Source organism: Gadus morhua, chromosome 2, assembly GCF_902167405.1.
Source record: "Gadus morhua chromosome 2, gadMor3.0, whole genome shotgun sequence".
Taxonomy (NCBI): domain Eukaryota; kingdom Metazoa; phylum Chordata; class Actinopteri; order Gadiformes; family Gadidae; genus Gadus; species Gadus morhua.
The window spans coordinates 28035293-28060801 of NC_044049.1; the positions used below are offsets into that span (position 1 = coordinate 28035293).

Here is a 25509-nt window from a genome sequence, read left to right on the forward strand (position 1 = left end):
GCATATTTTAGGGCCTCTAGTTACAGTTTAGACTAATCCAAATGTGTCAATACAAACCTATTTGCTTGCCAGGTAGAGAGCATTTATTACAGAAGGAATACATGCACATTGATTGCCCTTTCACGCACTTCCATCTGATAAACCCAGGATGCGAGAGGTTAAAATACTACCCCTTACCAGGGACAATGAGTACCCTTTACAACAGGGAGTACCCTTTACAACAGGAGTACACCAGAGAGCAAACAGGGTCCAATAACTCACATCAGCAAGGAGAAAAGGGCGTCCTCTGGCTCTTTGAAATACGTAATTGTGACGCACAACATGGACACACCTGACAAACCACTGACCCCAGGTCCCCTCGACCCACCTGACCAACCACTGATCCAGGTCCCCTCGACCGATCCGACCAACCACCAGGTCCCCTCGACCCAGCTGCCATAACCACGAGCTACATAGTTAGCGAGCAATGAGTTGAAATGTGTTCTTAATCAACCGAAACGTATAACAGTAAAGTATAACAGAAACATTTTCACGAGTGTTTCCATCTAATAACTCAAACAATAATTGCGTACAATACTTACGGACGTATCTACTCCAAGGATCTGACCGTGAGAAACAGCTTCATTGCACACATCTCTCTCAACACTAAGAGGCCCAAACAAAACAAAGGGCACGTAGGGTGCGATACCAGGGTACACCAGTAGGTGTCCTTCTTGTAAAAGTTAAAACAGCAAAGAGGTGCAATTGATTAAGCAACACATTGTTCTGTGTATGGGAAACACTGTCACAAAACTGTCCTGGCTTAAAACAACCCGAAACGTTCGTCTTCAGAAATATGCAACTCACCGAATGGTTAGTGGTGTGCGTTTAGGTTCCCAAATCAAGTATCGTAGCGAAATACAGTTTGTCGAGTTTTATTTGGCATTTTTTGAATCCATTGATTTCGGTTGGAAGACTCATTGCTCCTTGGACCAAACGGAAAGGCGGGCTGGTTGTAGTCTTTTCGCTCCGTTCTAGCCCTACTGTTGATACGGAGGACTACTGCCAGTGATATTCTCCTCTAGCACTAAGACGAAGTAAACATTTGCGCAGATTTTTTTCTCGGTTAATTTCGGGTTTAAATGCATTGTAACGCGCGTTACTGAGATTTGTAACGAGTCAAATATGACTTTTTTTTTGGTAATGCCTTACATTACCGCGTTACAGCAAAAAGTAATGCATTACAGTAATGAATTTCTTTTGAAACGTGTTACTCCCAACACTGAAAATAAGATATAGGCTACATTATGCCTCATGTCAGATTTAAGATCTAAACATGAAGCATTTATATTAATTCACCACTTAATATGAGCTTATATATCTTACCTGTTATCAGTATACATGAGTTTGTGTTGATACTTACTATGGTCGCTCAGTAGAATATTAAATAAGGGCACAAAGAGGGTTATCGACAGCGTCTCCGCTGGCCTAGAGTTGCTGAACTCCATTACCCATGATGCTGCGCTGTCTGCTGCTAGGAGATCCAATCATTTGTTATTTAAAGAGCAACCAGAAATGTGTTGCCGCACATGATGTTCAAAACGGCCGACCTAAACTAGTCAAAGTAGGATATAAAGTAATATAAATATAAATAATACAAATACGTCACGTATCTATATGGTCCAAAGCAAATAAACAATACATTTTTCGAATATCAGCATAAGGCCTAAATGCATATTAGCCTATTATTAACTGTTACTTTAATAATAATAATAATAATACATTTAATTTAGAGGCGCCTTTCAAGACACCCAAGGTCACCTTACAGAGCATATAGTCATCATACATTTTTTAAAAAGCAAGACATTGTGGAAAAAATAAATAAATAAATAAATAAATAAACATAAGCAATAAGAAATAAAAAAAAAAAAAAACAATCAAAACAGTGATCAGTTAGACCAGTTAATGATGCCCAATTGCGTTGCCTGTGAATACTAACTATGTCAGTGGTCGGGTTTTGTTTAAAGCATGGTTGCATGTTTTATTTGATCATCAACACAGACAAAGACAATGCCATTGTATCACTCTTACTGAAATAAGAATAATGAAATTGTAAAATCCTTTGTTTATGACGGCGTTTCCACTTCTCACGGGACGCAGGACATAGGCTTTTGTGAAGCGAGTACCTTCTAGTATAAGTATTTAGTATTACCTACTACATCACGACAAAGGGACACTGCAGCTAACCTTAACCTTTCTAGCAAGGTATCTCATGAAACTCGTTTTGAAAATGTCTCTCAAAAATCGTACTTTCAAGGGCTAGTTCACCCTTCCCCTTAGCCCTACGCCTCAATGAAACATCTATTGCGACAGCCCTATTCCCAAGCGTGACCATGCACAATTGAGGTGTATGACTGAGGGGGGAATTGGGATTGGGACTTCGGGTTTTTTGGTTTTTCCTCACAAAAAGGTGGACTTCTTCATTAGCAAAACTTTAATTTCAATGGATGGAGGGAGGTGTACCAGTACAAGGACATTAAACAAAAAATAGGAATTAATACTTCAAAATAATATGTGTAGTACATAATGATGTCTGACACTGAATGTAGCAGCATAGGTTCAGCGAAAAGGAGTTTGCTGTTTGGTTTTAGAGACTGCCAATCAAGACATTTTTCATGCAATTTGAGGAACAGAACAAGCAATTTACTCTGTGGTTTTTAATTTTTTATCCAAATGTATGGAAAAATGTCGTTCATAATCACGAACACAAAGTCAAAGTTGGTAAATCAAAGTATATAACCTCATAGTACCAGTTTTTGACTCACCCAAAACCCAGTTTGATTCCATATACATCAAAATAAATCTTAAATAAATAATATAGCCAGAATGTGTCTGGACTTTCCTATGATATATTAATATATTTATCTTTTTACAACCATAATATCCCATGCCATAGAGGAAAAAAAAAAAAAAATCTCACTTTTTGCTTTGTTTAATCATTGGCTATGTATATAATATTCATCATGGCAACCATTTTAAAATCGGGACACTGTGGAAGTGAATGTTCGAAGTTATGAGTCAATGTTGGCCTATGCGGGTTATGTAATATGGCATTAGCTTCAGCTAGAGATTAACCACTAATATTATTGTGCTCATTTTTCTAAATTAGCACAATTATAATGTAAACCAAAATGTGTCGTTTCATACAGGAAATCAAGCTGTTTTTTAACAAACATAAAATATTTGTGTTTTGAAAATATGTATGCATTACTTCTAATATTTTTCTACTCATATTGATTTTGCAAAATGGCTTAGTTGATGTACTCATCATCAATTCAGTTAATTCATTCAATCATTGCATACATAAGGCACTAAATATTACTTCAAATTTTCCAAATATTAATCTGAACAATCTCAATCCAAGTAAAATGATAAATACATTTGTAGTCTAAAAACAGTATTGTGCATCAGTAAAAACAGTGCATGTTCAGTGCAGTGCCTTCTCAGTTGACCCTATTATTTAACTGTAAATGGTGGTGGCTTGGCATCGATACAGAATGGATCAATTATGGATCAATTTACTCAAAACACATATTGCCATCTTTGAGAATAATGGAGGCAAGACATTGACTCTACACACACTCCCCCAGGTGTATTTTGAGTACGCCCTGCTCGTGTAACCTTAACAAATGGTCAAACTCGTCAGGCATTGCATGAACCTTCTTCTTACTCTGTATGTTGTCATAGTAGTGGTTGTTGAGGGGCTGCTGTAATAGCGGGTGTTGGTCAAAGGGCCAGAACCCATATAGGTGTACATTGGTGCAAAGTTCCAGTGCCAGGCTGGCCACCATGAAGCCAGAGCTCAGACGCTTATTCAGGCCCTTGGAGCTCCAGAAGCTGTGCAGGTTCCGAATGTACTCTGGGTTGAGGAACACCGGCCTGATTGGGCTCAATGACTCCTCGATGGTGTAGACGACCCTCAGGGAAGGCTGGATGTTTTTGGAGAGTGTGAACGCTGGCAGGAGTATCAGAGCATCCTTGTAGTGACTCATGCTATCGACGAAGGGACGTCGGCGATCCAGTAGACCACTGAATCTGAGAAGCAGAGGGTGGGTGGTTACAGAAGGAAATACATAAGTCCTCACTGGGTCAAAGTCCTACTGGTAGTACACCATGCAGTAGCCATTACTTCTGATTAAGGATGCTTGGATTGGCCGTCACAAGGCCTGTCTTCTTGCCTACATCCTTGAGGTGGCTGCTCTCCACAGGAGGTAGGTTACACCTGCATTGGGGAGAAAATACACACTCTTATCACTTGCAATTCAGATTTGTATTTGATTGAAGCTCAAAATGCATACTGTGCATTCTGAGGGATTCAGTACAATAACAACCTCACAATGTGGAAGGAGGTAGTCTGGTAGTATCTACCTGATGACGAACTGGGCTGAATCTATCATCTCTCCACAGGTGCTGTTGGACAAAATCCCTCCATTGCCAACAACAGAGCAGGTATCCCAGGGTTTGCTCGAGAACGGATTCTTCTAATCACAAACAGGCAACAGACAAAACAACAGTGTTTAGAAATATGTGCTGTATTTGATTTATAGTCTCCATTTTGGCATTATATCCCATTGTTCAAAAGTGTTGGTGTCTTTTCAAAGTACTAATAATAACTTGACTTTAGTAACTTGATTAAGTTATTAAATCAAATATACTGTAAGCATTTTAACCAACACAATTTTTAGGACAATGTTGAAAAGAAACATTACAGAGAAATGTGTCTTTGGAACTGAGAAATGTAGAGAGACCTCAAAGTAATAAGGAGCGTTGCTGTGAGATTTTGAGGAAAGATTGGGAAAAAAGGGCAAAAAGATGTGGCAGAAGTATAATTCTATAAATTATATACAAGGGCTCTGATCCTGAAAGGCTAATGAGCTGATTTAAAAGGAGGTGAATAAAAGAGCAAAGGGGAAATAAGCACATTTGCAGCCGAAGTTCAACTCTGTGTGCCCCCTAAAAATAATGTGCTGACCTTTATGGTTGGTTAATGGTCGATGGTTGAATTTTATACCTATCTCACCTGATAGTCTAACCGACGGCTCTGTATTATTTGTGTTTAGAGCACTGTAGGCTGGAGTGTAAAGGGGATATAGCTGCAGCAGAGCATTTCACTGTATGCTGGAGTGTAAAGAGGATATAGCTGCAGCAGAGCATTTCACTGTAGGCTGGAGTGTAAAGGGGATATAGCTGCAGCAGAGCATTTCACTGTAGGCTGGAGTGTAAAGGGGATATAGCGGCAGCAGAGCATTTCACTGTAGGCTGGAGTGTAAAGGGGATATAGCTGCAGCAGAGCATTTCCTTGTAGGCTGGAGTGTAAAGGGGATATAGATGCAGCAGAGCATTTCACTGTAGGCTGGAGTGTAAAGGGGATATAGATGCAGCAGAGCATTTCGCTGCAGGCTGGAGTGTAAAGGAGATATAGCTGCAGCAGAGCATTTCACTGTAGGCTGGAGTGTAAAGGGGATATAGATGCAGCAGAGCATTTCACTGTAGGCTGGAGTGTAAAGGGAATATAGATGCAGCAGAGCATTTCACTGTAGGCTGGAGTGTAAAGGGGATATAGCTGCAGCAGAGCATTTCACTGTAGGCTGGAGTGTAAAGGGGATTTAGCTGCAGCAGAGCATTTCACTGTAGGCTGGAGTGTAAAGGGGATATAGCTGCAGCAGAGCATTTCACTGTAGGCTGGAGTGTAAAGGGGATATAGCGGCAGCAGAGCATTTCACCGCAAATCAAGAGTCTCTACTCCAACTCCAGGCCTCCCCTAAAACTATTCCCTGAAAGAATATCTAGGCATTCATTGTATTTTTGTCTAACTGAAATGTCTAGACTTTGTTTTCTATGTATTAAGAGCACTCTGTGTTGTTCTGACGAATAAACGGGTTTGTGTAAAGGAGGCCTAGCTCTGAGGCCTTGCTCCGTGTCAGAGCATCTGTCTCCCGATCTCAAGGTCTTCAGTTCAAAACCGGAGGCTTTGATTATATAGCGCACACTTTAAAAGTAATATTTAATATAAAAAAAGGTTCTTTTTTTTCATTTCAGAGAGCACACTTTAGGGTTCATATAAAAAATAGGAAGAACGGTCGATTCCATAAGGGGTATAGTTTGACAGTGACAGTATCAATAAACAACAAATGCCCAAAGAAATTACCTTTGCTAAGGTGTCAAAAATGTCTGACGTCACACTTGTGTTTCCTTTTGCACCGTCGTACACAATCTGGGATCCCACCGGGGTATTTTCCTGTGTCATGACGGCCTTGGTATAACCCTGACACGTGCTTTCTCAACAGATCTCTGAGGAGCAACCAAAAGAAAACAAACATTGAAAAAATGATTGAGCTGCACCATACACAGTAGAACATGGCACATCCATTCAAATGTACACACAAATAAGGGTGTCAACTGCTGCTAAGCAGGGCAGATAGAATTGTAAATACTATGTTGTTCAAATTTCACTTAAAGATCCCATGGCATGAATATTTCACTCTCTGAGGTTTTCTAACATTAATATGAGTTCCCATAGCCTACCTACACTCCCCAGTAGATGGAAATGTCGTTGGGTGTAAAACACTAGGCATTCTGCACTAGGCATTCTGCTCCGCCTTTGAAAAAACGAAGCTCAGACACACCGTTTTGGAATATTTCCGTATGTCGTCATAAGGGGAGCTGCCACCTCCCCTTTCCTCCGCCTGCCAGCCAAGAGAATTTGGCCCGCCAATGAGCTACGACCGTGCGAGCACCACATACAGGTCATACTCAGAAAATTAGAATATCGTGCAAAAGTTTATTTATTTCAGTAATTCAACTTAAAAGGCCAAACTAATACATTATGTAGACTCATTACATGCAAAGTGAGATATCCCAAGACTTTATTTTTTATTATTTTGAAGATTATTGCTTACAATTTATGAAAACCCTGAATTCAAAATCTCAGAAAATTAGAATATTGTGAAAAGGTTCCATATTGTAGGCTCAAAGTGTCACATTCTAATCAGCTAATTAATCCAAAACACCTGAAAAGAGTTCCTGAGCCTTTAAATGGTCTCTCAGGCTGCTTCAGTAGGATTCACAATCATGGGGAAGACTGCTGACCTGACAGTTGTGCAGAAAACCGTCATTGACACCCTCCACAAGGAGGGAAAGCCTCAGAATGTAATTGCAAAAGAAGTTGGATGTTCGCAAAGTGCTGTATCAAAGCACATTAATAGAAAGTTAAGTGGAAGGGCAAAGTGTGGAAGAAAAGGGTGAAGAAGCAGCAGGGATGACCCCAGCCTGGAGAGGATTGTGCGCAAAAGGCCTTTCAAAGTGTTGGAGAGCTTCACAAGGACTGGACTGAGGCTGGGGTGAGTGCATCAAGAGCCACCACACACAGACAAATCTGTGAAATGGGCTTTAAATGTCGTATTCCACTTGTCAAGCCGCTCCTGAACAAAAAACAACGTCAGAAGCGCCTTACGCTTTTTTTTTTAGAAAAAAAATTACTGGTCTGTTGCTCATTGGTCCAAAGTCCTCTTTTCGGATGAGAGCCAATTTTGCATCTCATTTGGAAACCAAGGTTCCAGAGTCTGGAGAAAGATTGGAGAGGCACAGAATGCAAGATGCTTGAAGTCCAGTGTGAAGTTTACACAGTCTGTGTTGGTTTGGGGAGGCATGTCATCTGCTGGTGTTGGTCCACTGTGCTTTATTAAGACCAGAGTCAACGCAGCCGTCTACCAGGACATTTTAGAGCACATTTTAGAGCACACCCATCTTTAAGGGGATGCTGACTTCATTTTCCAGCAGGACTTGGCACCTGCCCACACTGCCAAAACTACAAAAACCTGGTTCAATGACCATGGGATTACTGTCCTTGATTGGCCAGCAAACTCGCCTGACCTGAACCCCATAGAGAATCTATGGGGCATTGCCAAGAGAAAGATGAAAGACATGAGACCGAACAATGCCAAAGAGCTGAAGGCCGCTATTGAAGCATCCTGGTCATCTAACACCTGAGCAGGGCCACAGGCTGATAGCATCCATGCCACGCCGCATTAAGGCAATAGTTCATGCAAAAAGTGGCCCAAACCAAGTACTGAGTACATATGCATGATTATACTTTCACAGGGCCAACATTTCTTTATTTAAAATCCTTTTTTTATTGATTTCATGTAATATTCTAATTTTCTGAGATTTTGAATTTTGGGTTTTCATAAGCTGTAAGCCATAATCTTCAAAATTATAACAAATAAAGGCTTGGAATACCTCACTTTGCATGTAATGAGTCTACATAATGTATTAGTATGACCTTTTAAGTTGAATTACTGAAATAAATGAACTTTTGAACGATGTTAACATTTTCTGAGTATGACCTGTGTGTATGACCTGGTGCGGCCCACCAATATCTATATTAAAGCATCTATAAAGTAGCATGACCTTTAATTTAATTTGATTAAATTAAAGTAGTAGACCTTTAATTTAATCAATTGATGGCAAAGTCAATTTTTTATTTAGCTTTCAGACCCTGACAATAGAAAGCAATGGAACCCACTACAGATATCCTCATGTTCTCTTTAAGTATTTTACATTCGCAGAGGGGAACTCTTTCTGGGTGGTTCCCTCACTATTGGCAACAGAACTGTGATTAGCCATTATAAGGCGTTTTTAAAATCCGCCTCTTCTGACATCACAAGTAGGCGCATCCACCTAGATGTGTGCTGGGTAGATCAGTCTACCAGCCTACCCAGTGGACTGTAACAAAGGTTGCTCATCTATCCCTCATAAATCAGACCGTTATCTCATAAAAAAAAGTTATCAGCGCAATGCACAGGAACTTTCTCAGATCTCAAACACACTGTCAAAAGGGGCGTGGCTCAGGCCCCTACTGACTTTTTGACCACTAACATGAAAAAAGGCGTGTAAAGACAGGTCTTTTATCTCCACACGCCTTAAGGCACAAGTTTCTATCTTCATCCCACTGGAAATGGGGAACTTAAACCTAATGACGTTTTATTTACTTTTAGGTTGGAGATCACGGCACTTATGGCGCATTTCCACTGCAGGGTGCGGAACGGATCGGATCGCAAAGGTGCGGGTCGGATCGCGTTTCCACTGCCAAAAGTGGGCGTGACCCGGACTTTGCCGTACCCGTTCCGACCCCATTTTAGGGACTCCTCCGTTGCGGTACCCAAAACGAGACCAGACGCCTGATGGGGTACCCTGGAATTCTAGCTACACCCCCCCTCCGTTGATTGGTCGACAGAATCGTCACTTCCGGGTGACGCGGGGATAAAAACAAACAAACAGTAGCCTCGAGGTATTATTCTTTACAATTAACATGTCGCGTAAAAAGCTTGCTTTAGACGTTGTTTACGATGTTTACGTAGCTGCCGCGGCGATCGACATCCGGCCTACCACAAAGGGTACTGTCGGCGGTGGAAACGCGACCTCGGAACTGAGCTGGGCTATACCGCCCCCTCCCTACCGCCCCTTTGCGATCCGATCCGTTCCGCACCCTGCAGTGGAAACGCGGCATTATTGTGCCCTTTCAAGACTTTCACAGACGATCCCACTGTGCCCCCTGGTTCATATGTCTTATGGCCAAGTTCCTGTGAAAAAGTGTTTTTTGGCGCATTTGATCATACTTTGTGAATCACTTCCTGTCTGTTGGGCTAGAGGCCGCAAATTTAATAATGCATATCGAGGCCCCATTTCGTAAAAAAAAAGACTCCAAGTGTCCTTGACCCCTATTTCTCTTTATTACGTCACTTCCTGTAGGGCTAGATTTATAGTATACTATCTACTAAATGTAATAAGCCTTAATGCCCTGAATCATATTAGAAACCAGATATCTCTATCGGACTCCAAAGACCTTGCATGCAATTGTGTTGCAGGTGTGTGTATCACAATCGTTTTTAGTACCTGAACATTGTAGAGTTTTCTTGCTGCATTTTCCATGTCTGAGAAAAACGTGCCATCACTTTCTCAATCGGCGATTCCCTATGAACAAAACACAGCAAATATCTGAATAAACTGCAATAAAAACAACATTTAATAAAGACTTAAAGTAGACGTAGGCATGAACACATTAAATATAATAACTGGTTTCCATTCTGTATCACAAGAGTCACTGACACCAATATTAGATTGATTCATATTTGTCACATTTGATTTAATAAAAAATAATAATTGTATATAATCCAAAGTGACCTACATTGAATTCCCATGCATGTAAATGAATGTGATGTAGCTTGTGAGTAAATGCGCTGTGAGAATATGAGTTTTTGATTGACTCTTTTTAAATGACAGAGTCTCTTACATGTTTGGTTCGGGTAAACATCTTGCCTTTCAATCACAGGTGTATGAAATGCATCTTCCAAATGGTGGATAGACATACGAAGGGAGGGAGCAAAGCGGGTGAGGTTGTTATAAAATGTGGGCTCTCACCTGCATCCTTTACATCGTTTAGGGGGCTGCGGGTTTTTCGGAGCGGGAGGTAAAGGAACAGGTGGAGGTGCAGGTTTCACATCGCTATAGAGTGAAACAGTTATGTACGGGAAAAGCTTTTTCAGGGCTTTCTATAGTAACATGGTTGGATGGCAAACACATACATAAACACACACACACATCTAATTAGGATGACTTTTGAATTAGCACACCCCAACCACAACTTGCCAATCAGTTGCATATCTGTTTGAAGAAAGTACAACCAGTCAGTCAAATCCTTTGAAATGTGTACCCGTGTTAATTAGCTGTGGTTAAGGTACAGCCCTTTAACTAGGAGGGGCATGTTTCACCTGGTTGCATGATAAACCCAAGATAACCACATTAAAGTGTAAAATTCTACGAACATTCATAAATCTATCTGTAGTTAATACATGTACATGATCAAATATACATTACATTTTGATCCATTGCCTGTAAACTGTAGATAGCCTAAAATAAATGTTGCGCAGGTCAGAGGTGCTGGCTGGAATACATGTCTCGTATTTCACTGTTGCGCGATCCCTCCGCTCAACTACCTCAGCTGGACGTCTCGAACCGCCATCGCTAAGAGCTAGCAAAGGCCGTTCAGCAAAGTCACAACTTTTCTCGGTTTTGGGACCTCAGTGGTGGAACAGGCTCCCTGCCGCTCTCAGGACTGCAGAGTCGCTCACTATCCTCCGAAAAAGACTCAAGACTCACCTGTTCAGAGTCCACCTCGACACTGCATAGCCACCTTCCCCCTTCTGGCCACCATTGTACACTGTATTGTATTGTATTGTATTGTATTGTATTATAGTACTTAACTGTGTAGCAACTGCAGTAGCTGCTATCATGGCTGTAACACGGGGAATTGATTAACCTAGCGATTGTGGTACTTGCACTTGGTTCTATGAACATCCTTTCTGTACCTACAGCGATATATTGATGCACTTCTTATGACAAATGTACTTATTGTAAGTCGCTTTGGATAAAAGCGTCTGCTAAATGCCCTAAATGTAAATGTAAATGTCTTACACTAAGTAGAAAAAATTATGCCAGGGTCCATAGTAGTAGGTCTGTCAAGGATGTAGGCCTATCGAAACACACTTAAAAGAAAAAAAGTTTTGTCCAAAGACAAATCTCTGATTAAGTCCACCTATTGTTTCCACATTATGGCCATCAGATGGATGATATAATGCCAAGAACGATAGTTGATGACATGTAACTGCCTCCCTCACTGCTCATTCATGTTGTTTGTGTTAAAATACATTAAGTTTCCCATAATACAGATTTTTGAAAATAATCTTGTGACTTCTTGTGGATGTCTTGCAATCAATTTAATAGAACCGTTAAACTCTACTCAAGTGTTAGTGTTCTTGGTGAAAACATGTGTGCGTGGATGTGTGTGGATGTGTGTGTGTGTGTGTGTGTGTGACCTGTTATTGAAGACATACGAGCTGAGGGTAGTAAACACAGTTCCGCAGATGAGGAGGGTGATCATCAAGGAGAACAGCTTCTTCAAGGAGGACAGCATCTCCAATGCTTACGTTCTCCTTCTTCTCTATTCTTCTGTGAGTTCCAACTCTCCAGACTTCAACAGGATGTCCCTCTCTCTCTTTCTGTCCGTGAACAGTTGGTCCTAATTGAGCGTCCGTCCGTAAGGCTGGCACAGATGGGTTCAGCAGTCACAATTGTTCTTTTGGTTTGAATGCCTTCTGTAATTCGCATGATAAGCCTCTGATACCTCCAGCTCCTCAGCCTAGCTGCCTCCTCCCCTCCTCTTTGATTCTCAGCACGGTTGCTTTCAGGTCGTTTTTAAGATATGTGAGTGGCACATGCTTGACAAGTTAGTTGATGATCCACAACCCACACCCAACCTTTTCTTGGGCTTCTTCAGCCATTGGACACAGGGTGGTGATGTCAGAAGACCGGTTTATTGTAAGGTTGCAGACAATGATACGTGACAATGGTGCTCCATGTTGCCATACAGGAGATCTCTCTCCGAGAGCCATATTGAACTATATACCCGAGAGCCATATTGAACTATATACCCGAGAGCCATATTGAATTATATACCGTTTGGAAGCTTCCTATAGCAGCAGCAAACCGTGGCTCTTAAAGTGTGGCCCTCTGAACCCCCTTCAACCAGACAATCACAACTATTAGACAGAGAATTATGACAACAGAAATTCCAAAAACTTGATAGGAATATAAATGACAGAAAAAAACAACCCTTAAAGATGGCCGTCTTGGAAGCAATAGCCCATCCAAAGAGATGAGGACCATCAGCAGCCAACAGCCAGCGCCCAGCCCCGCTCGCTGCTCCTCGACCTGCCAGCACCGAGCCAAGGAAGGTTCAACTCCCAAAGCCAAACGGCAGAAAACTAATCTGAAGAAAAAGCACGCAACGCAAAGGAACACGTCGGTCGTTGACACACGGAGGGGCCGAGCCCCCCGGATTGACCCTTGAGACCCCCCAAAGCCTTAGAGGGGGGGGAAAAGAAGGTCATTAAATGGCCCCAAGGATTTGTGTTTTCGTAGTATCTTCCATTATGTATCATTAAATTATTTTGGTTTATCTTATTAACACATTTTTATACTGTCAAATATATTGTGTGCATCTGTTCCGTCTTTGTAAGGGTAACTGTAGTACGCATAATACAAGTACAAATTACTTACATTTTTTCGCAAATCATTGCATGTACAGAGGAAATATAACTAGCCAACATTGTGCTCTAGAAAACAAGCTTTCAAAAGAAAATTGGATGAAAGCGTTTATGTGGAAAATGCTAACAAATAGGAATTGTAAGCAGTTGACGGATTGGTATAAAATAGAAAATTGATAATGTTTATATATATTATTCAAGATTGTTTTCCACTGTTTTAGTATGGTGAGTGGATGATGGCTGGTTGAAACAGCCTCACCCGGCCCGAGTCAGACTGATGGGACAATGGGCTGGGTGAGCCTGCCCCACTGTTGCACATTGAACAATAAATGTGCACATGTTAAACCAGCTTTGACCACACACACTCGGGTAGAGATCTCCTGCACGGTGACGTGGAGCACCATGTGTCTTTGTCCTCAATCTCTCCCTTAATAAACTGGTCTTCAAACAACGCCACCCTTTGTCCAGATGAGCCCAATGAAAGACACCTAGCTGTTGCGGATCATCGTTTAACTGAACAATGTCCAGATCGGAACAATCTCTATCTTTTGCATCCATACATTTCATGCATGTGCCACTCACATGTCTTGGTGATAAAGCCCCGACGACCACATACGAGGGGCGTCGTTTGCCATGCTGAGAATCAACGAAGAGGAGGAGAGGTCAATGCTGAGCTGAGGAGCTGGAAGAACCAGAGGCAGGTCCCACGGTTCACCAGCAGAAAGAGAGGGAGGGGACAGTATGTTGAAGAGCACAGGAGAGTTGTAACCCACAGAAGAACAGAGAGGGAAGAGAGGGAGGGGGCAGTATGACATGCATGAGCAGTGGGATTAGGCAGTTTGCAGGCCATCTGCCTCTTGCTTAGCACGTTCGTGACAGACCTACCCCAATGCATCAAGGCTTTATAGACATATTGCAAAATAGTTGACAACTCTCTCCAGTCAGGCAATTTCCCAAAAGCCTGGAAAACTGCAGTTATTAAACCCCTTTTACAGAAGCAGAGCATAGATGCCTCTATTACTAACAACTACAGACAGTGGTTGGTTTGAGCCTCCCTGTATTCCGGTACATATTTGGGCAGATCCGGTACCTCTCATGAAAAAAAAAAAAAAAAAAAAAAATGTTAAATATAAAGTAATAATAAGCATTTATTAATTTACAGAACAAATCCCAAGAATTTCATGTTGTTTAAGATTTAACGTCATTTGAAAGTGTCGGAGATCTGTTGACGCACTGAAAAGCTGCGGGCCAACAAACCACGCCCAACACTTTCGAAATTTGCCGCATCTGAGGAGCAAGCAGAGAGGGAAAAACGTTACCATGCATGACCACATGCGTGGGCGCCACGTATAAATTAATAGAAATGATCATAAATGTGTCAGCGTTGGCCGACTCTTTTTAATTAGGATATTGATCCTTCGCGCCTCCTCTATGCAACGGAATTTGATTAAGATATAAAACCATTTAATTGAACATACACACACTGAAACAGATATTTTAATTTTCAAATAAATATTTTGAAACGAAAATTCATTTTTCCCGCAGTGTGCCTCTCTGGTGTTGAGCGGGTCTGCAGGATCACACTCTGCACAACCCAGTCTGTAAAAATGTCACGGTCACGACTCACGCACGACTCCGTAATCTACGCTTTTCTTTTTTCCGGTGGTGATAGCAACTTCCTCCGCTAAGGACAGGATCTCACGGAGGGAGGCCATAGACATCTTATAGGTAGACCAGAGAATGTCGTAGACGGGCTCTGGGTAGACGGAGCATCGAATGCTACCGCCTACTGGCGCTGACGAGACGCGGGGCCGCCATCTTGGAGTGGTCATCCGCTCCACTCAGTGTAATCCGTTAGGCTGGAGCAATGAACTGTCAGCGCATTTAATTAATCATACCTCACTTAATACCACAGATTTTCATGCGGTTTTTTGTCATACGTGTAGCTATGATAAAGGCCACATGGTTTGGCGTGTTTTATTATTCAATACTAATTATACCAATAGTACGGTAATGTTGAATCTTGCTTGTGAAAAGTAATCCCCCGATTCCTATTATGGATTGTCCGCCGATTTGAGCAGGAATACGCTGAACAACAGCCCGGCATCCTGTTTCTGCTGCTGTTGCTGCTCCCGGTTGACCACTCCAAGATGGCGGCCGTATTTCTCGCTTCCCAGCAGCCAATGCTCCGTCTATCTATAAGATGTCTATGAGGGAGGCTGCTGCTTTGCTGTCCATTGTCTCCCGCCGCAGCGTCACAGTTTGGCGACATGGCACTCACTGTGTAATCCGCCACGAGAAATGCGATCAGATCGCGGAAGACTAACACGCACAACCCAAGTAGGCAGTGTTTTTTTTCTGTCCCATAAGCTCTAACCCCCGTACTGAGTCGCCGGATCCACCCTCCCTTTGCGTTCCGGGACCTCCCACTTTACAAATTAAGCACTGACTACAGACCAATATCCAATCTACCCTTCATAAGTAAAACCATTGAGAAAGTTGTCCTCCAGCAACTTAATCACTTCCTTGCATAAACTGGTTGATATGACACCTTCCAACCAGGATTTCGACCCCACTGAGACCGCCCTTATTATTTTTTGCTACTGGTATACAGACACTGTAGACCAGTGGTTCTCAACCTTGTTAGAGCAAAACGCCCCCACTGACCTTACCCTGATCCTCCCCTCCCCTCCCCCCAATAAAAAAATTAAATGAACTAACAACCCTAACCCTAACCCTAACCCTTATATATTATGACCACTAGGTGGCAGTGTTGATTACTAGATCAGATGGAGCTAGATTTGAGAACGACAGAACAAGTGTAACGGGAGAACCATGAAGGCTGGTAAAATAAAGACACCTACTTAGAAATATCCAAAGTTGTTTATTTATAATAACGTAACTTTACACCACTCACACTCAGAGAGAGAGAGAGAGAGAGAGAGAGAGAGAGGGAGAGAAGGAGAGGGAGAGGGAGAGGGAGAGGGAGAGATTCTTGGCCAAGAAAGAAGAGTTGAGGAAGAAATGGTTGGATTGAACATTCATTCACCGTGACTGCGGCCCGGGCACTCCCGGCCGCCACGTCTCCCACCGTGCCCGGGCCCCGGCACCCCGCGGCCCGGCACCGTGACCTTGGGCACCACGAGCACCGCGAGCACCCCGCAGAGAGCAGCTGAAACTGAACAACAGCAAGAGGAAGGAGGATAATGGGCTATTTTTGCTAGCCCATGTTTGAGTGTGTTGTGTTGCTTATCGAACTGTTAACCCGCGAACTTGGGTTATGTTTATCAGCGATACTATAGAGATCATGACGAAAGCTGATTTAACGGGAGTCTGGGTGTGTCCAGGACCGAACCGCGCTGTATGACCACTGCGAACGGGGACTCTCTCCCGAGCCAATGCTGATCGGACGCACGCATCTTTCCTCCAAGGAGAAGGAACGCCGTATGCGCTCCAGTGCCTGCCTCTACTGTGGTCTTTTGGGCCATCTCCGGTCAGGCTGCCTCTCTCTCTCGGGAAAATAACGGGCTTGCCAGTAACCCGAGGGATCCTGGCGAGCCGTTTCCATAACCCCTCGGTCTCCCGTCCCCTCCTGGAAGCTGTCCTCCTGTGGCAGGACCAAACCCTCCCGCTCTCTATCCTCCTGGACTCCCGGGCTGATGAGAGTCTTATTGATCGGGAGTTGGTCCTTCGATTGAAGATCGACACTGTTCCTCTTGACCCCCCAATCGAGACCCAGGCGCTAGACGGGAGGGCACTCACGCTGGTGGAGAGCCGTACCGTTCCGGTCAACCTGCTCGTTTCGGGGAATCACCATCTCTCTTCCGGTGATTACCAGCCCCTTCTCCCCGGTCGTTCTGGGTTACCCCTGGTTTAAGACACACAACCCCCAATCGATTGGGGAACAGGTCGAGTAATGTCCTGGAGTACACACTGTCTGTCCCAGTGTTTGCGGTCCGCCCAGTCACCTCGGACCCCGGAGCTCGTGTCTGCCGCCGCACCTCCTCCTAACCTACCAGGAGTACCACGACCTTGGGGAGGTGTTCAGCAAATCCCACGCTTTGTCCTTGCCCCCCCACTGTCCTTATGACGGCGCTGTTGACCTCCATTCCGGGGCTCCTCTCCCTGGGAGTCGCCTGTTCCATCTTTCTTGGCCCGAGCGTGAGTCTATGGATCATCCGCCCATCCTCTTCACCGGTAGGAGCGGGGTTCTTCTTTGTGGGGAAGAAGGATGGCTCACTTCGTCCCTGCATCGAACACCGGGGATTGAACAATATCACTGTGAAGAACAAGTATCCCTTGCCCCTCGTTGCTTCCGCCTTTGTCCCCCTCCACGGAGCCGTGGTCTTCACCAAGCTTGATCTGAGCAACGCATACCATTTGGTCCGCATCCGGGAGGGATACGAGTGGAAGACCGCGTTCAACACACCTTTGGGCCACTTCGAGAACCTGGTTATGCCCTTCGGACTCACCAACGCCCCCGCTGCCTTCCAGTCCCTGGTCAACGATGTCCTCCGGGACGACGTGTTGAACCGCTCCGTGTTGTATCCACCGACATCCTGATCTTCCCGAGATCCGTGGAGGAGCACCGGGTCCACGTCCACGTCCAGCAGGTTCTACAGCGATCGCTGGAGAATCGACTTTACGTCAAGGCGGAGAAGTGCGACTTCCCCGTGCCATCCGTCTCCTTCCTGGGTTACATAATCGGTCAGGGCCAGATAAGGATGGATCCCTCCAGGGGCCAGTATACAGGGGTCGTCACAAGAAGGGTTCTCATCCTGAGCAATAGGTACACCGTACACGTTGGTGGTAACTGCATGGTCAAGATGTAAAACCCGCAGGGGGTCAAAACCAGTGAGTCAAAACCTCAGTAACCCCTTCAGAGTATTAACGGACTCCCTCTGATAAAACCTTGGACTTACAGTATATGTACTGTGGTACTGCCTCGCGCTGTCTCGAGGAGTAAAATCTGCAGGCGAAGGCCGCAACCAGTGTGTCAAAATCCTACTATTTCACTAACCCCTTCAAAGAGTGTTAACCGGACTCTGTAAATAATAAATAAGAAGTACTCAGAATAGGATTTATGAATATAAGGTTGCTTTCATCTAAAGTGCTCTTGGTCCAAGATCAAATTTGTTTATGATAAGATAGACATCCTGGGCCTATGTGAAACCTGGTTAGAACCAGATGAGTTTCTAGCCTTCTAGCTACTCCCCCCAATTACGTTAGCTCCCAATTATCTATTCTAGAGAAGTAAAGAAAGGTGGTGGAATAGCCCTGATATCTAATTCTAAGCTTAAACTAAAGCCAGGGAATAGATGATACATTCACATCATTTGAGGTGCTTGTTTTCTGCTCTTCAATTCCCCACAATCAAAATGAGTTCAGACTCTTTCATTTTAGCTATAAAATGAAAGAGGCCCGTACTCACTTTTTGTAGATGAGTTTTCTGATTTTGCAGCTGATCTTGTTACGTATTCAGACAATATTTTGCTTATTGGGGATTTCAACATTCATGTGAATAATAATCTGATGGCCACGCAAAAGCTTTTCTGTCCATTACAGATACGCTTGGCTTCATACAACTCTTCCAGCACCCAACCCACATCGGAGGAAAACACGCTGGACCTCGTCTAGACCCGGGGTGTACACAACTCAGACCTGGTTGTCTCTCCCTACACCTCAGCTTTATCAGACTAGGTTCTGCTCACCTTCCAGGTGGGGGTATCCTGCCCCTGCGACGATCAGCAGGCCACTTTCAGCTGTCGTCTCATCACCCCTGCAACCACTACAGCTATGGTGGATAAGATACCCCTTTCACTTGCTCCCCTCTGTAACTATTGGGGTTCTGCGGAGTGCCTTACTGATGACCTCAACAATGCCTTGTCTGCTGCCATTGATTCTGTTGCTCTGCTTGTAATCAAAAATCTATCAATGAAAAAAACACCTCCCTGGTTTAAAACTCACACCCTGAAGCGAGAACGCAGGATCCTTGAACGCAAATGACGCTCGACTAAACATGAGGTCTTTCGTCTTGCGTGGCACAACAGTCTGCTCACCTATAAGGGTGCGCTGCCTACTAATAATAATATTAATACATTTAATTTAGAGGCGCCATTCATGGCACCCAAGGTCACCTTACAGAGCATAAAATCATCACAAAGCCATTGTGGAAAAACAAAACAAACAAAACAAAACAAACAAACAATCAAGACAGTGATCAGTTAGACGTTGTCTGCGAGTTTGAACAGGTGAGTTTTGAGTTGAAGACTTGCAGAATGGTGTCTGACTGTTTTATGTGCGGGGGGAGGGAGTTCCAGAGCCTGGGACTACTGCCAGGAACGCCTACTTTTCCAGTATAATCAACTTGAATAGAAACAATCCAAAGTTTCATTTTGACACGGTGATGAGTCTGACTCAGAAACAGACTCGGAGTGTAGGCTCCTCCCTCTTAGCAGGTCAATTCATGGATTTCTTTGAAAACAAGATTCAATCGATTAGAGAGGAAATTGATGCTTGCCGTGCAACTTATCCTACATGAACTTGAAAAGGTAATAAAGGCATTGAAACTAACAACTTGTCGGTTGGATCATCTCCCTTCCAAGGTTCTTAAGGAACTTCTTCCAGCTGTGGGGCCTGCAATCCTCCCGGTTATGAATCTCTCGCTTTCTACGGTACTTATACCCTCTAGTTTCAAGGCTGCAGTGATAAAACTGCTACTCAAAAAGCCTGGCCTAGATCCTGAATTAGTCAGCATCTATTGGCCTATATCCAACCTCCCTTTCCGGTCCAAGGTACAGGAAAGGGTTGTAGCAAAGCAACAATCTATTCAAACCTGTCCAGTCCAGGTTCAGAAACTTCCGCTCAACTGAAACTGATGTGACGAGAGTGGTAAATTATATCCTTCTTGCTTTGGATACAAATGCGAGCTCAATGCTTGTGCTGCTCGACCTCAGTGCTGCGTTTCGACACGAGCGACCACTATTCTTCTTCCCCGTCTTGAGCAGCATGTTGGCTTCGGGGGAACGGCTCTTCGCTGGCTTGAATCGTACCTCACAGATAGAGCACGAATTGTGTTCTATCAGGGTTCAGAATCGAAGCACTGCAAATTACACTTTGGTGAACCACAAGGTCGGTCCGTGGTCCATTGCTTTTTGTAATCGACATGCTTCCCTTTGGCGACGTTATCCGCAGCTTTCCAATTAGCTTCCACTGCTACGCGGATGACCCCCAGCTCTTTATTCCTGTAGAATCAAGGGATTCAGCCCAAATCAAGAAGATTGAGTCCTGTCTGGCTGCGTTGAAGAGTTGGATGTCACAGAACTTCCTGGAGCTTAAAGGGATACTTCACCAGTGGAGATATGAAGGTTATATGAAGTAAGATTAGATTAGATTTATTTATTGTCCTGTTCAACAGAGTTAACAACGAAATTATGTTTAGAGCATCACCACCACCACTGGCCATACAAGTACCTGATAGCATACATTACCAACTATAAAGATAGATCTCCCATATGCTATAGCATATAAATACATTAATAATAAATAATAATAACAATAACCCAAAAGTGCAATAGTGCTAGTGCAGTTGAAATGTCAACAGTCCAGTTATAGCTCCAATGTGTGAGAGGAAAGAGAATGAGAATGCAAGCCCAGTCCATAGTTATTGTGATGCGTGAGTGTATCGGATGGGGGGGGGGGGGGAGGAAATAGTGTACAGTGCAGCAATGCAGTCCAGTTCACAGTTATGAGTGGGGGTTACAGTGGGGGTTACAGTGGGGGTTATAGTGGGAGTTATGTGACCGGGGGGTGAGGGGTGGGGGGTGGGGTGCGGGGGGCAGGTTGTTCGTTCAGCAGTCTGACAGCCTGTGGAGAGATGCTGTTGGTCAGTCAGACCGTTTTCGAGGAGCTGGCTACGGACAAGTCCATCGATGGTATCATTGCTTCAGTGAAACGGGTGCCCCTTTCAGCCAGGTCCGCAACTCGCCGCATAGATGCTCGGATGATGGGCTTGGGGTGATTGTTAATGGCCTCAGTCATGCCAGTTACTTTCCGTAGCGATCGATGAAAGCACTGGACACACAGATGTAGCCCAGATGTGCGTGTTCGATATTTTGATGGGAAGGAGTTCCGTGAAGAGCTGCTTTCTCTAATCCCATTAAAGGGCGCACCACTGGGGACATTATTTCACAAAGCTGGAGAAATAGTTTAGGCTGCATTCACTATCATTTGATAAAGTGAACCTAATGGTGACAGACGGTGCTCCTTCAATGGTGGGAAAAAACAGAGGACTGGTGAGCAGAGTAAAGGAAATCGCCCCCCAGATTTCACTGCATGCCTCATTCACCAGAGTGTCTTGTGCGCCAGGCTCAGTGGTGAGCTGAAGGGGGTTATGGATACAGTTATGCGTGTCATTAATATTATCAGGGGCACATCAAGCACCCAGCCTCGACATTTCCGGCAACTTGTTGCTGAGTCAGAAGAGGCCAGATACGATGACTTGCAGCTACACAACGACGTGCGCTGGTTGAGTAAAGGCAAGGCGTTGGAGCGCTTCTGTGCACTAGTGAAAGAAGTCTAAGCAGTCCTTCAGTTGAGCAAGAACAGCGCTGCATTCAACCACCTTGCCCATCTGGATGACAAAAAGTTCCTGTCCATTGTAGCTTTTTTGGCTGATGTATTTGGCCACTTAAACATGCTTATTCTGCAGCTACAGGGTAGAGGCCGGACAATAGTGGACATTGTTAAAAGCTGCAGTCATTCACGCGGAAGCCGGAGAAGTTGGAGTCAGATATATCAACGTTGCGTCAAATTAGTTCCGTAAAATCAGTAAAATCATAGTTATTTCATTTGGTCATCACGGGGGGCCACAGGGGGGCCAGGGACATGTCTAAAGGGGCACTTGCCCCTGTAGGCCCCATGTAGAATCGCCATTGATAGCCTGTGTTGTAGCAATGTTCACTACCATGATAAAAGCACCCTGCTAATTCGTAGGCTGTGTGTGTAATCGGGGCATATCCGTCTAAGAAGAATGGTCCATATTGAATGTAATAATTGCAAAGAAAACAATTTCAGTTGCCTCTTTCTTAATTTGTCACATGAAGTCGTTCCCCATTTTGTTATACTTTTCCATCATTGCTAGTACGTTTTTTTTTATTATATCAATATTAATTTACACAAAAATAAACAAATATAAAGAGAAAAGTCGACTCTCTCTAGCTTTCAATTAAATCCTGTTATTGTTAGTTTTAATCCGACTATACATTACTTTGAAAGGATGAACCACTGGGATGCTGACGGCGTTACCCGCCTACATTTTTTTCCTTTGGCGGCCCTCAGTCAAATTTTGGGTTCCAAAATTGTCCCTCAGCTGTCAAAACTTTGAGAACCCCTGTTGTAGACCAACTTCTGAAAACTGTAGTTCCACCGAAGAAACGTTAGAGGTCAGCAATAGTCCCCGTCGCGCAATGACGTCGGTTAGGAAAAGTGGAGTCGAATTCATTTTAAACAGCGCTGTCTTTTCCTATGTTCGAAAGGAAGCACATTTTCATCTCTCCTTGACCCGATGACGTTTTCCACAAAGGTTAAGCAAAGGAGGCATAAAGGTTAGGGGATTTGACTATTCGTAGAGGAATTGGGACACAGCTAAGGAGTCTCACCGCGTCCGCCATCTTGCCGTCACGTGACAGCACTTGGACGTTGGATGTCCATGTCCTACAGGCTGCAGCGAGACCTTACTCTAAATGAGCGCTGGTGCAAAACAACACTAGTGAGAGAAAATCTGTGTACAAAAGATATTGAACGCCCCTTCTATCTACCCAGGGAATTCCTGCAGATTTCGTTACTGTTGTTTACATTCACCCGAAGGCGAACGAAAGCACTGCCCTAGAACTAATCCATAGCACTGTTCAGAAACTACAAGCAGTGTCCCCCGACTCCCCAACCTCATTTTAGGTGACTTCGATCACTATTCTTTGGACAAAATTATAAAATGTTTTTATTAGTGGTGGGCCGTTATCGGCGTTAACGGCTGCGTTAACGCAAAACCTTTATCGCGCGATAAAAGAAATATCGCCGTTAATCTACTTTCAAACACTTCCTTGTTCGGACCCATCACGTGACTGAACTAACCAATCAGAAGCTAGAATTTAGACTGAGGTAAACGTGAGGGAATCAGAGAGGCAGATTCAACAGAATATCCTGACTGTGTTAAATATGTAAACATGTAAATATGTAATAATTGTGTAACATAAATATGTAAATGATTAACTGACTAAAAATTGTAAGTACATTTCTAACAAATTAACTCCAATGTAAATTATATAAATTTATTATACAACTTTCAAATATTTAACTTCTAAACCTTACATTATTATGGATTATTACACGGCTCTTCTCAATGCTGTAGACTGCTCCATTCACTTGCATGGGCCTTCCAAACGTTCAGCGGTCAATTATTTTTGTTTATGCTCCGTTCACTTGCATGGGCACTTCACAACTTCCGGCGGTGAATTATATTTGATAATTACCATTGCCGGTATAATTGATCGCTGTCAAGGTAAACTCCTTAAACCTCGGCCCGGGCCGAGGTTTAAAAAAACTTTAGGGCAAAACTTTATTAGTTAGTTAGTTAGAAATGTATTGTCCCCTTGGGGAAATTGTCTCAGTGAAAAGACCGATACACATGACCGTTAACAACAACGACATAAAAAACAAACAACAAAAAGTAAATAAAGATAAACAACCACTGACAGGACAAAACCCCAAATCATCATATTTCCACATAGTTCAGGGACACATCTAAGATGTTGGCATTTTAAACCAACAATTAAAACCTTCTTTTTAAATGTTTGTTTAAAAGGCTGATGGATTGTGGAATGAATGACTGTTTTGTTCTATTTTTGGAGAGGGCTGGGTATCGAAACCTGCTACCTGAGGGTAATAGTTTGAAGGTGGAGAAAAGTGGGTGTTTTGAATTTGCTAAAATAATTTCTGCTTTACTCTGAACTCTCTCTCTGTAGGTGTTTTCCAGACTATTTAAATTAGTACCCAACAGCCTGCTGGCAGTGGTCACTATTTTCCTAAGCCTACTTTTCTGTGCTTCTGCTGCGCTGCCGAACCAGCAAATTATGCAGAAGGTCAAGACACTCTCCACATAGGCAGTGTAGAACATCTTAGCCATTTTACGGTCTACATCAATGAAATCAGCTTTTTAAAAAGTAAAGCTTTGCTGTCCTTTTTCTGAATGAGTTCCGTGTACGGCTCCCACTTCAACTTGTGGTCTAAAACCACCCCCAAATACTTATACTCAGGACAGACTGTATGGGCTGCCCTTGGATAATCGTTGAATGAAATGCTTTGTCTCTCCTAAAGTCAATAGCCATCTCCTTAGTCTTTGAGGTGTTTAGGTGGAGATGGGATTGTTCACACCAGTTAAGGAACTCATGCAGGACTGGGCCATGGTCCTGCTCATCTCCTTGGAGGAGGCTGACCAATGCTGTATCATCAGCAAACTTAATTAAATGCCTACCAGGGTGAGGGCTGGAGCAGTTATTGGTGTATAGTATAAACAGTATGGGGGATAGCACACACCCTTGGGGGGAGCCGATATTGGTCATAATTTTGATCAGAAAGAGAAGAGCCCACCTTCACCTGTTGGACTCTCTGACTGAGGAAGTCAAGGAGCCAGAGTATCAGGCTTCCATCCAGTTCAAAGTCGTCCTGCAGCCTCTGAGCCAGGGTATTAGGGTGGATGGTGTTAAATGCAGATGAGAAATCAAAGAATATAATTTAATGTGTGTTTTTGGAGCTTCCAGGTGTGTGTAAGCAAGATGTAGCAAGGTTAAAATAGCATCATCAACCCCCCTGCTGGACTGATAAGCAAATTTGCAGAGGGTCTAGTAGATGATTGATCCTTGGTAAAATGTATTTTTTACTATCCGTTCGAAGCATTTCATTACCAATGAAGTTAATGCTATAGGACGGTAGTGGTTGTGCTCAGTCGGTGAAGGAATCTTGGGGATGGGGATAATAGTTGATGTTTTCCATAAAAGTGGAACAATGCACTGATCCAGAGAGGACCGGAAAATATCTGTGAAAACTGGGGACAGTTGTTCAGCACAGAATTTTAACACATTGCCACAGATGTTGTCTGGGCCGGGGCTCTTGCGTGTGTTAACTCTCTTGAACATCGCACACACTTCTGTCTGTGAGATATTGATAGACTGACTGGTTGTTAGATCAGGCTGCTTTTGGTCAGTGTTAGTTCCAATCCATTTTTCAAAACGAGAAAAGAAAACATTTAGATTATTTGCCATATCCTGGCCTTCCCCACCCTTAAGAGCTGTGTTGTTTTTCCCCTTCCCCT

General features: G+C 43.5%; 2 protein-coding genes across 2 annotated transcripts in view; both read right to left on the minus strand.

The window, feature by feature from the left end:
- The window catches only part of si:dkeyp-72e1.9 (syntaxin-binding protein 4), a 65348-nt gene extending 64695 nt beyond the window's left edge, over positions 1 to 653 (minus strand). Inside the window, exon 1 of the mRNA XM_030350421.1 lies at positions 582 to 653. The gene's annotated coding sequence lies outside the window, so the exon portion shown is untranslated. The remainder of the gene's footprint in view (positions 1 to 581) is intronic.
- Positions 654 to 3484: 2831 nt separating this feature from the next.
- LOC115557324 (alpha-N-acetylneuraminide alpha-2,8-sialyltransferase-like) lies at positions 3485 to 17287 on the minus strand. The gene is made up of 8 exons (XM_030375065.1): positions 17159 to 17287; positions 16683 to 16884; positions 16192 to 16320; positions 13725 to 13824; positions 6188 to 6314; positions 4408 to 4520; positions 4169 to 4261; positions 3485 to 4074 (listed from the first exon to the last, which is right to left on the minus strand). Exons 1-8 carry the CDS (start codon positions 17285 to 17287, stop codon positions 3612 to 3614), a joined length of 1356 nt encoding a protein of 451 aa, XP_030230925.1. The 3' UTR covers positions 3485 to 3611.
- Between the last annotated feature and the right edge of the window lie 8222 nt (positions 17288 to 25509).